The following is a 16,166-nucleotide window of genomic DNA, read 5'->3' on the forward strand; positions in this document are numbered from 1 at the left end:
TTTGTGCTTGAAAAAGATGATAAATGCAACGTCATGTAGCCTATGTCATATTTATTTCGAAATAGGCATTTCTAAGATTTTTACTAGTAGCCTAATGTCTTACCATACAAAACCCCCGGAAAACCGCACGCTGGCGACGTCTGCTGGTCAAATGTATGTAATTGCAATCAGTGGACCCACTACAAGAACACCTACTTCAGGGGTCAGTTACACAGGGTGTGTATAGTGGTAAAGTAGGATAATGTCTTTATAATTATGCGTATATTGTAACATTACCACATATCAATATTATATATTTTTTGTGAAATATGTATCCTATAGCTACATACGTTTCATCATACTTTGTTTAAAGCTTAAAAGGTAGGCTTATCACTGAATAGATGTTTTTCTTTGGGGTATTTGTTCTCATTGATTAAATAGGTAATTTTTTTTATTTTTATTTTTTTAGCTAAATGGAACAGATGAGGAAAAAATAGTCCCCAGAAAACGTCTGTGAATCCTGTCCGAGATTCTCCCTAAACATAAAGATTTTTTTTTTAGCAATGCTTAAATAGTAATATCATGTTATCTTTTATGATAAGTCATCATAATGTCTTTCAGAATGTGCGTCGACCGCTTCTCAGTGACCGCTGTGACCTTTCTGCTCCTGTTTCCTGGCTTTTACTCCACCATGGCTGTGACAACCTTACAGAGTTTTCGTGGCTGCGCGGTACGTGAATTTACTTTTGCGGCAAAGAAGCCTGGATGCAGGAGTCTGCGCATAAGCACTGAGGCGTGCTGGGGCCGCTGCCACACCTGGGAGGTGATAGAAACCTGCTATAATATACTAGAACTATTAAAGGAAACCAGTACGAGAGCATGTGGGGTATATGTTTGTGTAGTGACATGTGTTCTTGCGTGTTTTGGCATCTCAGAGGCCAGTCCTGGAGCCGCCGTATATCCAGAGGCACCATAGTGTCTGCACCTACAGCCGTACACGCCACCTGACAGCACGTTTACCAGGCTGTGGCCCTGGCATCTCCCCCGTCTATCATTACCCTCAGGCCTTACAGTGTGACTGCACCTACTGCTCCTCAAACCACACAGAGTGTGAGACGTTTTAAAGGCACACACACAAACCATCTTTGCTTATTTTGCCAAAAATGATCTTGTTATGCATTAGAAATCATATATAAAAAAACCAGATTTAACAATAAAACACAGAAAATGTCATGTACTCCTTTATTTCAAAAGATTAGACACATTTTGTGCAAACATCACCTTATAAATATATATAATAGGTAAGATACATTCTTTATGTCATTAGGTGGCACCGACATTAGACAAATGATTTTTTTATTTGAATTATAAGAGAGTATCTGATGCTTTTTACCATTGTTTTATATTGAATTGATGAATGTAGAATTTAATTTTCTGTCTTTACGCAACATTCAAGAACATTTCACTCATGCTGTGTCATCTTAGAACTTTAGATAAAAGATAAAAAGAAAAGATGATATAAAAAAATTATATACCGTTAAAAAGTTTGGGGGTGGTAGGATTTTTTAAAATGTTTTTGTATTAAAATCTCTTAAAAAAGCTGATAAAAAAAAAGTAATATTGTGAAATATTATTACAATTTACAATAAAAAAAATGTAATTTACTCCTGTGAATTTTCAGCAGCCATTACTTTAGTCTTTAGTGTCACATAATCCTTCAGAAATCATTCTAATATGCTGATTTGGTGCTCAAGAAACAGTTCTTATATTATCAATGTTGTAAACAGTTGTGCTGCTTAATATTCTTGTGGAAACCATGATACATTTTTTTCCAGGATTCTTTGAACAGAAAGTTAGAAAGAACGGCATTTATTTGAAAAATGAATCTTGTGTAATATTATAAATATCTTTACTGTTACTCGATCGATTAAATGCATTCTAGCTGAATAAAAGTATGAATTTCTTTTTAAAATTCTTACTGACCCCAAACTTTTCAGTGGTAGTGTATTTCTACGTAAATTTACAAGTGCAATGAAAATTTATTTGAAAAAAAGAGAGGATATTTTCATAATTGCACAGCAGTACAGCATGAGGGAGGCTTCACATGGGCTCTCAGTAACGGGATTTGTGACACATGTTGCACCGACAGGCACGTGCAGTCAAGATCTCGATGTCGTCATGGTGACGGCCTCGAGGACAGTGCAGGCGAACTTTGACCTGAGAAAAGACAGACACAATCAGGTGATAAGACAATATTCTAATTCAGAAATCAATGTGAATGTACGTTTCTTAGTTAAAATGTTGTCAGTAGCCTATATTTTGACATAATTTACCTAATGGAATAAAATAGATTATTATTGCATGACTGGGCTGGTGGAAATTATGTTCTGAAACCCACAGAGGACCCGATTCATTAAAGTCTTTAGTCATAATAATTCATAATTGGTTCTTCTGATGTAAAATTGGCCATAGCAATATATACTAATGGTTGGACCATGTTAACAGTGCTGTACCTTGGCATCCTTGCTAATGGTGCAGCAGCGGGAAGCCGACGTTATGTTGTGGGTGAAATTGGACGCGAGCAGCACAGAGTAGCGGGACGGGAACGCGCTGGACTCGCAGTAGCCCACACAAGCGTACACCACTTGAGTTCCTCGACATGTCCCTCGCTTGTCTGTACGTATGGTCACGTTAAATGCTGTGCGTAGGCGTAGACAGAGTGCCAAATCAGTACTTTATTGTTTAGGAATGAGTTGGGTGCTCGCTTGTTAAAAATGAGGTCTTTTCCACTCACGGTAAAGGTGGCAGCCAGGAGTCAGGGCTTGAAAACTTCTGCTGAGGGGAATCAGCAACACCAACAGAACCACAGGCAACATAAGCACTACCTGGTCAGATGTTACGCAGCGGAACATGGTGATGTTAACCTGCCAGAGTTGAAGAAATTTGAGGAAATTCAATCAGGTCACTTAAAACATAGATCAGAGTCATTGTCAAATGCTACTACCGGTATATAATCACCAGTATTGTTTCTTTTCGTACTCTGGACCAGTGGCTAAATCTGAGGTCAACCATATGACACATCTTTTAATCTTTTAGTGCATAAATGATTTCATACCATTTACATAAACATTTAAGTCATTCAGCCCTTTACAAGAACAATTTCCCTAATTGAGAAAACTGACCAGACTTTCCTGACTATTGTCTTGGGAGTCCATTATTTGGAGTTGTCAAAATAATCTGAAAATTAATCTGCCACTCCTTCCTCGCAATGTGAACGAATGTTTCCATGCCGTAAATGTTTTTTTTGCTTGGGTTTGTATTTGGTACTCATTGAGTAACTCAGTTTTATTATCAGTCTGGTCCATGCATTCATCCTCTATGTGTAATGTATGAAACAATTTAGAACAATTATCAATGTGTTTTTTGTCCAGTATCAGAATATACATGTACACTTATTGGAGAATATGAATTGTTTTTTTATTTGTGAAAATTCTAATTCACTCTTTTTTTTCTTTCTTGCTTATACTATTGTTATGACAATATATAGACTATTAATATATATATATATATATATATATATATGCACTTTTTCACAACATAAATGACTATTGTTGCATGAGTAACATACATACACACACATACATAATTTTGGCTGCATGAAAGTACACCCAGATTGAATTAGAAACTGTTTAAGGCGATAATTGTGAAGCTTGTCTTCGCCGCCGTCTAATGGACGGGTGGATGGATAGATACATTTAAAGAATCACTTCCCTGAGGGGAAAGTCATGGAATTAACTTTTTGTCTGCTGCATTAATATTGGATAATAGAGAAATCAGCATTACAGTCGTACATTAATAATAATCTCACACCAATACATCCACATTACATTTATAATAACCAGATATTAGAATCTTAAAGGGAAAAAAGACAAGTTTACCTGTAGATGTGGATCCTTGTTCAAAGCCAAAGTGTGCAGATACGATGTTGACCTCGGGCTCAGACAGGTGCGCAGGTGTGTGTATGATCACTGGATGAAGTTCTTTCTCGCAGAGCACATATATGTAGTGCAGGTAAAACTGAGCCCTCAGCTTCCAGCATAGTCACACCCACTTACCAATGTGTCCTCATGCATGTGGATGTGAATAACGGGACCCTCCCCATCGCCATTATTCCACTGTTTTAGTGCGCTTGCTGTATTTCCCTTTCCCATCCCTTTTCTTTGTATGTTGCTTAACTTTATAAACCTTTGCATGTCCTTTCGCCTCTCTTGCTCTGGTCTTTGTCCAAGGGTGTAGTTTTGGTCTGGTTGAAGGGCACGGTCCCTAGTGAGAATTGTTTGTTTGTTTATTTTTTGCTAAATGGTCTTTTGTGGTATCATTCACACAAACAAAGGTGGTTGATAACATTCCTGCAATAAAGTAAAAACCTTGTTAGCAATTACTTGTTTACATAGGATATGTGATGTATTTTATATGATTTAAGCACCTAAAATCTTATCAGTTTGACAGAATTTTCTAAATCAAAGTGTCATGGTAGGTCCAACTAACTTTTTCTTTTACTGAAGATGTTCATTTCCTGTCATCTCTTGGAATATCCAAAAGTCAGGTTTTTCCTATATCTGTCATTATTAGCAGAACAACATTTTACACATGGAAAACCAAACCAATTATTAAATCAATAATTCAAGAAGGTCCATATACTTCAAATCTCTTGATTCTAACTTGGCCCTATTAAAAATGAACAGTTTTTGTAATTGTTTAAATCTAGCATTTGTTACAATAAGGATATAATTACAGGTAAAGACCATTGATGGCTCCTCATTAGGCCAATGTTAACCCGTTTCTTTCTTTTTTTTCATTTATGAAAAAAGCATTTAGAAGCAGCTACAACATGCCACAGTAGTAATATAAATATTTAGTGAAAAATCTATTCCCATAACAGATTACCTGTTATAAATTGTACAAGAAGTTAGTCACAATTTACTACAATAAATAACTTGATACATTTTATGTTGGTGCAGGATGTTTTCTTCTCTTTTCGTGATGGTTTTAGATCACTGAATTCTTGCATACACCCTTACGATTGGGCCAAACATCTCAAAAAAGCTGCTTTAGGTCTGTAAATCTAACAGTTCAGGTGTGAACATGCACACGGCATGGTAAACAATTTAAACAATAGACCTACTGTAAATGTGCAATGTTGTGACATTTTCAAAAATGTCAGCAATTAAAGGGATTTTCAGAACCATATTAAATTGAAAATGATGCATGTCCATCAATTGCAGACATAGCATATATCTGTATTAAAGTGAATTTTGAGTCATGTAAACATCTAATTCAAAACATCAACTTGAACATTTTTTTAATATCTGCAGATGTCAAAACAAAGGTAATTCTGGGTGGTGTTAGATACAGTTGAGAAGTCAAACTACTGAAGAAATACATTTTTAAAGTGAGGTTACTAAAATGTTTTGAGCCACTGTGGACCAGTGACAGAAATGAACTCTTCCATTAAGTAGGGAAATTTGCTCCCTTAAATGGATTTTCAGAAGGATTTTTTAACCTTTTATGTATAGCCTATATATTTTCTGTACTTCTGTAATGTCATCTTTAATGTTAAATTCTTTATTCAATACATTTAATTAGAATAATATGAAACTATTGGTCTGTTTGAAATCAATGTAAATAAAATCCATATTTGCACTGTATATGTGGCACAGAAGTGGCATAGATGTACAGAGACTGTTTAATGCAGCTCTGAGTTTATTTGGAAACGAAAATGGCCAGGTGGCGGCAATTCACTGTCCTACGAGATGAATGAATGAGTCTTTGAATCATTCATTCAACCAAATCATTCAAAACAGCTGATTTATTCAGGAACAAAGCGTGTGAAGCAAGTGACTGTCTAAGCATCGTTTGCTCAACCTGTTTGTCAGTAACAAAGATCCACCATTCAGTAACGAAACACCACTGTATTGCTCAGAGACGCTCAAAGATTATGTTATGCCTTTGTTTGGAACTTTTTTGTTGAGCGTTTTTGTATCAGATAATATTGTGTCTAAAATGTAAGTCATTTAACTTTAGCTTCTTGTTTATTGGACTATTTTATACAATTATTTTGTGCTGATATTCAAGAAAAAACAGCACATGTCCTTCTGTGATGATGCTGGGTTTCAGTCACGTGATTCTGATGACGCGCGGAATTCAGATGGAGGGCAGGGAGTGAAGAGCGCAATGGACGAGATGGAGGAAAGTCCGTAATGTACTACTTTACACCATACCTGTCAACACTCCCGTTTTTCCCGGGTTTCTCCCGTTTTTTAGCCCTATCTCCCGGACCCCTCCCGGTTTGTTATTTCTCCCGGGAAACTCCCGTAATTTGCATGGCCCAAACTCCTTTATGATTAATCGGACCAATATGTTTGTCTAATGTTGACCAGTTGCCAGATTGTATTAAATGCATTATATTCACACAATCCACAGACCATTTACAATTTCAACCCGTTTGTCACCTCATCCTGGGAACCTATAACCCAGTTGCGCAGTCGCGGAAAGTTTAACCCGAAAGCGAGCCGATAGACATGATGGCAGTTGAAGGTGGTGTCCCCGCAATGAAACTGAAGTAGCACAGTTTGTAACGCTTTGCTTCAGGAAGATTAGGGATAGCTCACAACTGAAGTTATTGCATGCAGAGGCCAGACAGACACACGGAGGCGATTGGCATCTCACACTCGCACTTTATTCCCAAATCGAACTCGTGTAGCCTAACTGTCTGTCACACGTTCTACTGTCCACATCGTTACTTAATAAACAAAATAAGATCAAAATTAGCATCAAACAAAAATTACCCGCATACATGGGGTGTTCGCATAGACAATAAAAGGGGTGTTCGAGGCCCAGGCACATACAATACAATACAACAATACAATACTGCCGACAGTTCAACAGGGAGCGCACAGCTCTTAAAGGGGCCACACCTTATTTCCAGTCGTTACCAACCCCCCCCCCCCCCCCCCCGGAGAAATCTCCCGGATTTTGAAAACCAAATGTTGACAGGTATGCTTTACACACTATTACAAGAGAACGATATAAACAAAAATTCAAACATATGTTGCACGTGATCCTTACGTTTTGAAGAGGAGCGATTTTTCAACTGAATTGAAAGATTTTCCTGCCATCGAGGCGGTAGATATCAGCAACTACCTCGTCTTGCAGACATACTTTGACTTTACAAAGTTCGGAAACATTACATGTTACACAAACATAGCCACTTAAGTTGTATTAACTCACCTTTGATGAAGTGATCACTGCACACAGGTGCTACTGGGCACTTTCCCATTCGGCTCCTCCCGACCGCAGACGTAGGTTTGCAAGCCGTTTTTACGGAGTTTTTCGGTCAATTTCTAGCATCTCCCCCCCTTATGAACAACAACTTTTGGTACACGATAAAAACTCCTCGTGGTTTGATCGATTTAAGTAACGATAAACGACGCAAAACATAGGCATTTTGAGTTTGTTATAGTGCTTTCTAAATACAGCAAATCACTTCCTGCCCTCCATTTGCATTTCGCGCCATGGCAACGCAGTGGCGTGACGTCATATGAAAACAAACGAGGGCGCCGCCATCTTTAGAATATTGTCTTTGAACTTCCGTTTTTGCGGTCGCTCTGTTGATTTACTTGTTGTAGAGTTAACGAAAGTTATCATGAGCATTTTAATGTTTATGATAAGCATTGTAAAGCATACGTCTTAACAAATGGACCTTGGGATTTTTTTTTAACGAGCCGTTCATTCATAACTAGGCAAGATCGCTGTGAAAATACAAACCGGAAGTCAAAAGACAATGAGCTCAGCGCGGAAAAGAGGTCTATACAGGGGATTTTTGCCAACACATCTTTACGGGCATTTTAATTAATGTTGGTGGACCTCACCCCACAGCATAATAAATGCTGAACATCTTCATTATCTCCAGAGGAGAATAGCAGACAAAGAGTGTACTACATGTCATAGTTTATTTGAATAGGCTATATAAAGAGAAATATTCCAATAGCTGTGGAGGTTTTTTTTTTTTAGAATAAAGTCATGACCAGATTATTCACTGTACTGTTCAAAACTTTGGGGCCATGAGAGTTTGTACTGTTTTATTTGAATGAAAATACAGTAAAATTGTGAAACATTATTACAATATAAAATAGTTTTTTTTTTTTAAATCCTGTTATGGTAAATCTGAATGTTCAGCATCCATTACTCCAGTCTTAAGTGTCACGTGAACCTTCAGAAATTTGGTGCTCAAGAAATATTTCTTATCATAATCAATGTTCAAAACAGATTTGCTGCTCAATACTTTTTGTGGAAACCTTGTTTTTGTGATGAATAGAAGTAAAAAAGAAAATGTTCTTTACCATTATAAAAGACAAATAAAGAAAAGAAAAATAATCAGACCTTACTGAACTTAATCAGAAAAATGATGTGGTAATTGATCATTGGATAAAAGCGTCTGCTAAATGAATAAATCAATGGTGATGCAATTTTAGTGCAAAAGCTAAATTAAAACTTCTTAACAATGCGTTCCTGGGTGCTGACTATACTAGCAAACTACTATTAATCCATTCACTTTCCAACATGCACAATTTATTATGTCATTGCAAATGGAATGGATGACATAACTCCTCATCCTCTCAACCCACCTCCCCACATCATGATCAGCATGATTCATACTTCAAGGCCTCCTGGGTTTTTGTCACAGGATGGAGTGTAATTATAAAGAGATATTAAGATGTATACAGGGCCAGCTTTTTAGAAAACGTTTAGAGCTTGATTGACATGGAGGTTTAAAGGTCGAGATGTGAATATAATTAGCTCATCAAGTGAAAACGTGAGACCATGCCCTCTCCTGTTGTTTTGGCAGCTGCTATACCCTCATAAAGTGCAAGCGGATGTATTAATAATATAATTCTTCATGACTCTCCTGGTTTCCAGGTTACAGCGATATGTAAACTCTGAGAATAAAAAAAGAGAGATAAATCTTGGCTCTGCTTTTCTTGAGTCATGAACCCAAAGTTAGAAGTCTTTGACAGCTTCAACTAATTCTTATTTGATCCTGTAATAATTTGCAAAGGCAGTCAGAAACAGGTGTGGATTTTGAGACAAGAGGATTGGGCATGTATAGCCTTGGCCGATGACCTCACCTTATTGAGAGTGGTCTGCCACACACACACAATTTAGCGGATGATGCAACAATACGCACACACTCAAACACACAAAACAACACTAAAAAGTGAACAAAACTTGATGTTCTAACAACTCCATTCAGGTGAATGCATAATAGAACAAGCGATGTAATTTCAGGCTTAGTGAGAGTGACATGCAACAAAAGGTATTTTTACCCAAAGCAACAGTTTGAAAATTTTTATGTATTTGAGACGCTCATACTGCGTAAATTAACACATTTAGAACCATTATTGATACGTTTAGAAGAAATTCACAAACAGAATGCACAAAACACCATAAATTAGGTTAAATAACAGACCAGAGGCTAATCTGTAACTCACCTTGAAAAAAAACTTAAAAACAGACTTTTAAAACAAAAAAAAACAACAACAACAAAAAACCAACAGGTTGGAACTCCTTAAGTGTCGAGGCTTGATGGTTTGAACTTTTTAATTTGCAGGACTCTTATGGAAAAACAGAGAGAAGGGAAACAGTGAGCTGTGAAAAGAGCAGGAAAAACATTAAGAAAACCATCTCATAACTTCATACAGATTCAAAACAGTCATAATTGTTGCAATTCCATTTGGTGTAGTGCAAAATTGACACTCTGCAGATTTAAATTAATATGTAATTTAGGCCTGGTTATCATAGACAGAGTTTAGATTAAGCCAGGTTAAAAGTCTTAGTTAAATTAGGACATTTAAGTAGCTTTTATAAACATGCCTTAGAAAAAAACATTACTGGAGTGCATGTTGAGACAAATCAATGGCACTGACATGTTTTAAGATATGCCAGTGCAAGTTGATTTCAGTTAAAACAGCTCAAACATACACTTTAGTCTGGGACTAGCTTATGCTTTGTCTGTGAAACCGGACATTAATGTCATATTTCATAAGATATTTTTTTTATATACATTTTCTATATATCCTAATAAGTTGTTAACAACATGTATTCATTACTTCAATGAGCTCATTGTTTCTGCCTTAAATGAATACATTGTTAAAGGGTTAGTTCACCCAAAAATTATGTAATTAATGAGTCGTTCCAAGCCCGTAAGAAGCATCGAAAATACATTTTGGTCCAAAAATAACAAAAACAACGACTTTATTCAGCATTGTATTCTCTTCCGGTTCTGTTGTCAATCCGCGTTCAGTGATGCTTATGACGTAAGACGCTGCTGACGTGTATTTGGTGCGCCCGAGCTTCGTTTACAGTCTAAGGGAGACGCACGCTGTAAACAAAACAATCTTCGCAAACATGTCTAAGGATTTCGACACAGAGGAAGACTTGCATTTTTTTGCCCAGCCATATTTATTTGAACCCGAATACACGGACACACCAGAACACGTCAGCAGCGTCTTATGTCATCAGCGTCACTGAACGCAGATTGACAACAGAACCGGAAGAGAATACAGTGCTGAATAAAGTCGTAGTTTTAGTTATTTTTGGACCAAAATGTATTTTCGATGCTTCAAAACATTCTAACTAACCCACTGATGTCACATGGAGTACTTTGATGATGTCTTTATTTCCTTTCTGGACAAGGACAGTATACCGTGTATACATTTTCATTGGAGGGACAGAAATCTCTCGGACTAAATCTAAAATATCTTAAACTGTGTTCCGAAGATGAACAGAGGTCTTACGGGCTTGGAACGACTCATTAATGACATAATTTTCATTTTTGGGTGAACTAACCCTTTAACTGCGTGACTTGTATATGTACATTGTATATGTACATTTCCGAAACACAGGTAATCTGAAATACAACCTGGACACAGTCACCTCTGATAGCAGATTACTCTAAATTGACATGTAGATACATGGATGTTCTGTAAAGCTGCTTTACGATATGTATTGTGAAAAGTGCTATACAAATAAATGTGAATTGAATTGAATAGATTTCTCACCTTGCAATTCTAGAAATGATGCCAGTGTTCTGTCCAGCTTCTGAATTTGGATCAGGACTTTGAGGGGCATCTAAACAAGGTGTTAGAGAGTCTATAAGATTTAAACTCATATTTTAGTTCATTAACACGTATTATTTGTAACTCATTATAGACCAATATTGGCCAAGACTTGATCATGTTAGAATTATCAGCATTGCCCAGTAACGGTTCACCACTTGTCAGTTACAGATTCTAGTAAACAATTTCTGTTGTAATTTTTTTTGTGAATTTGGAGGAAATGTTGAGTGGCATTGCTAGGTTTTCTGTGCCCCCTGTAGTTTATTGCATTGCCCCCCCTCGTGGGTGCACTCCAATGCCTCTTGGCCCTCTGTACACACAGTCCGCATTTCCCCCCTTAGCGACGCCCCTGGCCATTGGCCACCCACCATTCTTGATACTGATATTAGCATCGCCCATTGGAAGCCCATATCGAGAACTAATTTTAAAGTCCCTGTAAAGTCAAAATTAAATATGTGTTCTCAGTTTGTCACACCACAGAAAAATTTGTTATTAGCCACCCAGCCAAATTTGAATGATAAATTTGAAGTAAATAAAATAAGCTATCAAAATCTTGAAAAAATTAGCAGTATTCTCTGCTCTCAAACGCTGGGGGCGTGTCTGCTGGCTGCGCTGAAACCACGCCCACTCGCGGGAAAGCTGCCGACGGTGATATTAGGTGATACTGCTTTCGGGATGGGAGGATGAAGGCCGAGGCGGGAGATAGTCGGTTCAGCCCTATTGACCAGTAACAGCGGATTATCAGCCCAGTTATCTCAGACGAAAGTTTATAAATCTATCCCGTGTAAAATGATCACTACAGAGGCGGGTTTTGGTGGTGATCCTCTGCTCTCAACAAAATTAATCCACCTCTTCTTGATGTGATCGTTTTTCGGAAAATTAAATAAGGACACCGATTTGTTTTGAACGTGATCACATCCAGGTAGTACACATTTCCGTGACGAAGGCATAGCTAGCTAGCAAACGGTAGGCTGTACTAATAGTACTGACAGTAACTCGCGATGTGCTCTATTGTTAGGGGAGGGGCCAGCCTCAGGGGCTCCAGTGCGGAGTAGGAGGTCTCTGCGGAACAAAAGTGGGTGTTTCTAAATTTGTGGGTGTTTTCACACTGGTGGGTGTTTATAAATCATGCAATGAAAATGATGCCCTTCTCCCGACCCCACCCCTAAGACCTACCCACACTGTGACGTGGGCAAATCAGGAAACGCGGTTGAAAACGCCCCTCTGTTTATGGCCTCGCCCCTTGATCTGGTAGCTCCTATTACCGTCTGCAGAGACCTCTATTTGCCAGTGCGTCATCAAATAGGGGCGTGTCCAGGAGCTCAGGGAGTCCAGTGCGTCATCGAGCCCCCGTTTTAGTCCCGCCCAAAAAATCCGGAACACAGCAATGGTGAAAAACTCTTTAACAGTCTTACTCCACAATTCAGTTCTTTACAGTTCAGTCTTTATAATATGTTTTAGCAATACATTTCTAACATTTATAATGCGTTTAGAATTTTTTTTTAGAATTGCCTTAACGGGGACTTACAAGGACTGATTATTTGCTGGATGATCCCCAAAAAGAATAGTGCTTTAATGACTAATAAAAGAGAAAAGATGGGAATCTAATGGCACAGTTCTGCTCACATTGCTTAGTTTGGTCATTAACTAAATCCGTAGGCTTTTACATGATCGTTGAAAATGAATAAAGAAAAATAAATATTTGGAAAGACACTGATAGGTTGAATACGCAATTTACCATCATACACATCTGGTGCTGGTAGACAATTCACATCTGAATCAGCATGAATCTACAACAGAAAAGAAACGAGAGAAAGATGAAGAAAATACCAACAATGGATGGTTTCACAAATGAAAAGTACCTGAAACAGGTTTTTTATTTTTATCAGCTTCTATAATTAACATCATGGAGTAGTTATGCCACCTGAATGGGCTAATGTGTCAGATTGTGCACCCTGCAGGGGCAATTAAAGATGATTAACAATTGAGACAGTGTGTGTGTGAGTGAGTGATTGACAGAAAAACCAACACACACATTCATACACTAACCTCACTGCCACAAACCATCGCTTCTGCACCATTGGCCGAGCAATGGGACTCCCTGAAAGAGAGAAAAATCTATTGGATGTCTTTTTTGGACATATCTAAATTCTGTTCCCTTTTCCAGCACATTTAACATAAAAACAAAAGACCTGTTTTAGGCAAGTCTATAAGCACATCAGCCGGAGGGCTTGTGCACATACACACAAATTCCCTGTGAAAAGCCATCTATTTTCGACACTGCAGTAGGTGAGTTGTGTAAACTCCACTGAATTACTGCAGTCCTCGCCAGAATGAACCAACACCATAATTTCCCCATCGCCCACCACAAACAAAATGAGGACATGACGGAATTAAAAGTGCATGTCAAATTCTGTTCTCCTTCTGGCTTATTGATTTGTGCATCTCTTTCTACGCGGAGGAATTGGATGAGGTGGGATGTTATTTTAACAGCTAAATTATTATGTTCTGCCTGCTGATTGAGTGACAGCTTCATTGAGATGGCGCCCCATGCTCAAGCTCCTCTGCAGTTTCATAACTACTGCATCTGACTCAACACCTCATCACTCGGGTCAGCAATCTTATCAGCTTATCAATCATCACGGAAAACAAAGTGGAAATTCCCACAAATGTCTCCTGGGTTTGTGTCTGTCTGACAGCAAGAAAAGGTAGTCTACTTATAAACACCATCCTATAATGGTATGCTATAAATGATTGGCATCTATTTACTGTATGCAAGTCATGAGCTAAAGTTTAGGCTGATCCTGTGCTGCCGTTTTATTATTCATTATTATTTTATTTCCATTTATGTCCTATTGTGACACTATTCATCCAGAAAGGACTTTGAGGAAGTACAGATATGAGCCTGCATGTGTTGTAATAAAAAATAATTAAATACACTATGAGAGAAAGACAGATTTGCATAGGTTAAGGACAAGACTTGACAATGATTTTTTTTACCACATACATACAGCATACACAAAGCTACACACTTACTGAAAGCACTGAGAGTTTTCTGTGGTTGGTTTACTCTGCTTGTGTTGGCTCATAGTGCCCTCTTCTGGATGGCCCATTGCAGTGGTTTGGACTGTCCTCATTGGCTCACTAGCACACTGTGGTCTTTTCGATATAGAGTCCTGAGGGCATTTACATTTACATTTGTCAGCTCGTGACAATTATAAGGATATGAACAATCACCATGACAAGAAATGATGTAAAGATTTTTTTACATAGGGCCTACTCTATTAAGAAATGAACCACAAAATAAGCTTAACAACTCAATATAACTACATAAAGAAATGCATATTTAATAAGAGACACTCACCGGTGTGCTCCAGGAATTGGTATTTGTCACTGGTAAACAAGAGCAGACAAAGTTTATTCAGAGCATATGCCATAGTAAAGTGTTCAGGTAGCGTGCTGAGACTGAGAGACCTCCCACCTGCGCATTGAAAGGCTGGCTCACGATCCTCCACATACAGTGTGATAAGGAAGGGGTACGGAGACAGTTTTACACCCTCCTTCATGAACCTCATTTTAGACACTTGTTCCCATTTACTTTTGTCTGCAAGTGTTGTATGTTGTCAAGGGAAGTAATGGTCCATTATTTGTATGAACTTTTAGTTTAACTGACCCTGAATGCAACAGCAGTTCAGTTTTTTATTAAAATGACAAATATTTTAAAAAGAGTTCAATTTCAAGGCCCTCCAAAAAGGAAAATTCTGTTATCATTTACTCTTGTATAACTTGTATGACTTTCTTTTTTCTGTGGAACACAAACAAAAAAAGGTCTATAAAAAAAACATGTCAACGTTTTCTGTTGATACAAGTCCTAAGTCAACCCTAACCCCAAGTCAAAGGTAGCCAAAACTGTTTGGTTACTCACATTCTTCAAAATATCTTCTTGTTCAGCAGAATGAGCCATACATGTTTGGAATGAAATAAGGGTGAGTAAATTATGACAGAAGTGTCATTTTTGAGTGATCTATTTACTGAATCTTTTAAAGTAATATTCAGAAAAGCATACAGGGAAAAATGTTGAAATGCTGGGTTGCGAAGGGGTGAAGACCATCCAGGTTTGCAAGTACTGCACGCACAGCATTCTGTGAAGCAAAACACATCAGGAATGAAATCTTCCCAATTCCCAAAGTTTATGAATCCTATTTGAATCCAAAATTATAATCCTGATTTAAAAAAAAAACCTCCAGCTCCTCAGTGACTAGCATCCCCTCCAGCATGTCCTCCTTATCAATGCTATGAAAGGGAATATCCAAGTCAGATTTTTCTAGAGAAAATTATATTTTTCTGTTGAATAGCAAGTGTAAAGGTATATTCAAAATAATACTGCATATTTTATATAAAACAAATACAATAAGCTTGCATGTTCTTACTTGCTCATTTCTCCTCGTCTTATCTTGAATTTGAAGACTTGTTGTCCGGCCTGAAAAAATCTGGTTTCAGGTACAGGGAAGGAAAAGGCCTGGATTGACATAGTTACGTTACTTCATCTAATGAGGATGAACAGAATCTTCACTGAAAAAAAAGACGAAACAAAATACATACAAAAAACTATGGTACAGCCTATTTTATAAGAGCAATATTTATGTTTATGTTCATACATTTATGCTATAAATTGTGTACAGAAATCCAGAGTAGGCCTACTAAAAAAACCCCCTCTAAGTTAGCTAGCTAGGACAAATTATCAAACAAAGTGTTTCTTTAATTTATAAAGTCAACTTAGAAACGTTTAGCTTTTTTAAAATGTACTAAATGGAAATAGCATGGTTAATAAACACCCATAGGCAAAAGTATAAGTTACCGTAACGCCTCAAGTATTCGGCGCCAAATATGACGTTGAAAACGACTAAACTGAATAGCGCGGGCGCGTGTGGAGCTGTACCGTCCCGCCCCCAGGTCACGACAACAAACTCTGATTGGTCAAAAGCGTCATCCAGTGAGGTGCGAATCAGC

General features: G+C 37.7%; 3 protein-coding genes across 3 annotated transcripts; 1 reads left to right on the top strand and 2 right to left on the bottom strand.

Annotated features, from left to right (window-relative positions):
• Positions 1–570: 570 nt before the first annotated feature.
• Positions 571–1,143, top strand: LOC130102720 (glycoprotein hormone beta-5-like). The gene is made up of 2 exons (XM_056268724.1): positions 571–802; positions 915–1,143. Exons 1-2 carry the CDS (start codon positions 590–592, stop codon positions 1,101–1,103), a joined length of 402 nt encoding a protein of 133 aa, XP_056124699.1. The 5' UTR covers positions 571–589; the 3' UTR covers positions 1,104–1,143.
• Positions 1,144–2,059: 916 nt separating this feature from the next.
• gpha2 (glycoprotein hormone subunit alpha 2) lies at positions 2,060–2,892 on the bottom strand. Its single transcript, XM_056268726.1, has 3 exons — positions 2,774–2,892; positions 2,493–2,677; positions 2,060–2,196 (listed from the first exon to the last, which is right to left on the bottom strand). The coding sequence occupies exons 1-3, from the start codon at positions 2,889–2,891 to the stop codon at positions 2,092–2,094; spliced, it is 408 nt and encodes a 135-aa protein (XP_056124701.1). The 5' UTR covers position 2,892; the 3' UTR covers positions 2,060–2,091.
• A 9,296-nt stretch (positions 2,893–12,188) lies between these two features.
• On the bottom strand, positions 12,189–16,052 carry LOC130102589 (membrane-anchored junction protein). Its single transcript, XM_056268546.1, has 10 exons — positions 16,015–16,052; positions 15,587–15,728; positions 15,398–15,449; positions 15,223–15,298; positions 14,638–14,760; positions 14,521–14,549; positions 14,193–14,332; positions 13,206–13,257; positions 12,869–12,946; positions 12,189–12,218 (listed from the first exon to the last, which is right to left on the bottom strand). Exons 2-10 carry the CDS (start codon positions 15,685–15,687, stop codon positions 12,189–12,191), a joined length of 681 nt encoding a protein of 226 aa, XP_056124521.1. The 5' UTR covers positions 15,688–15,728; positions 16,015–16,052.
• Positions 16,053–16,166: the final 114 nt, after the last annotated feature.

Source organism: Rhinichthys klamathensis, unplaced genomic scaffold, assembly GCF_029890125.1.
Source record: "Rhinichthys klamathensis goyatoka isolate OS25496 unplaced genomic scaffold, OSU_Roscu_1.1 h1tg000275l_1, whole genome shotgun sequence".
Lineage (NCBI taxonomy): Eukaryota > Metazoa > Chordata > Actinopteri > Cypriniformes > Leuciscidae > Rhinichthys > Rhinichthys klamathensis.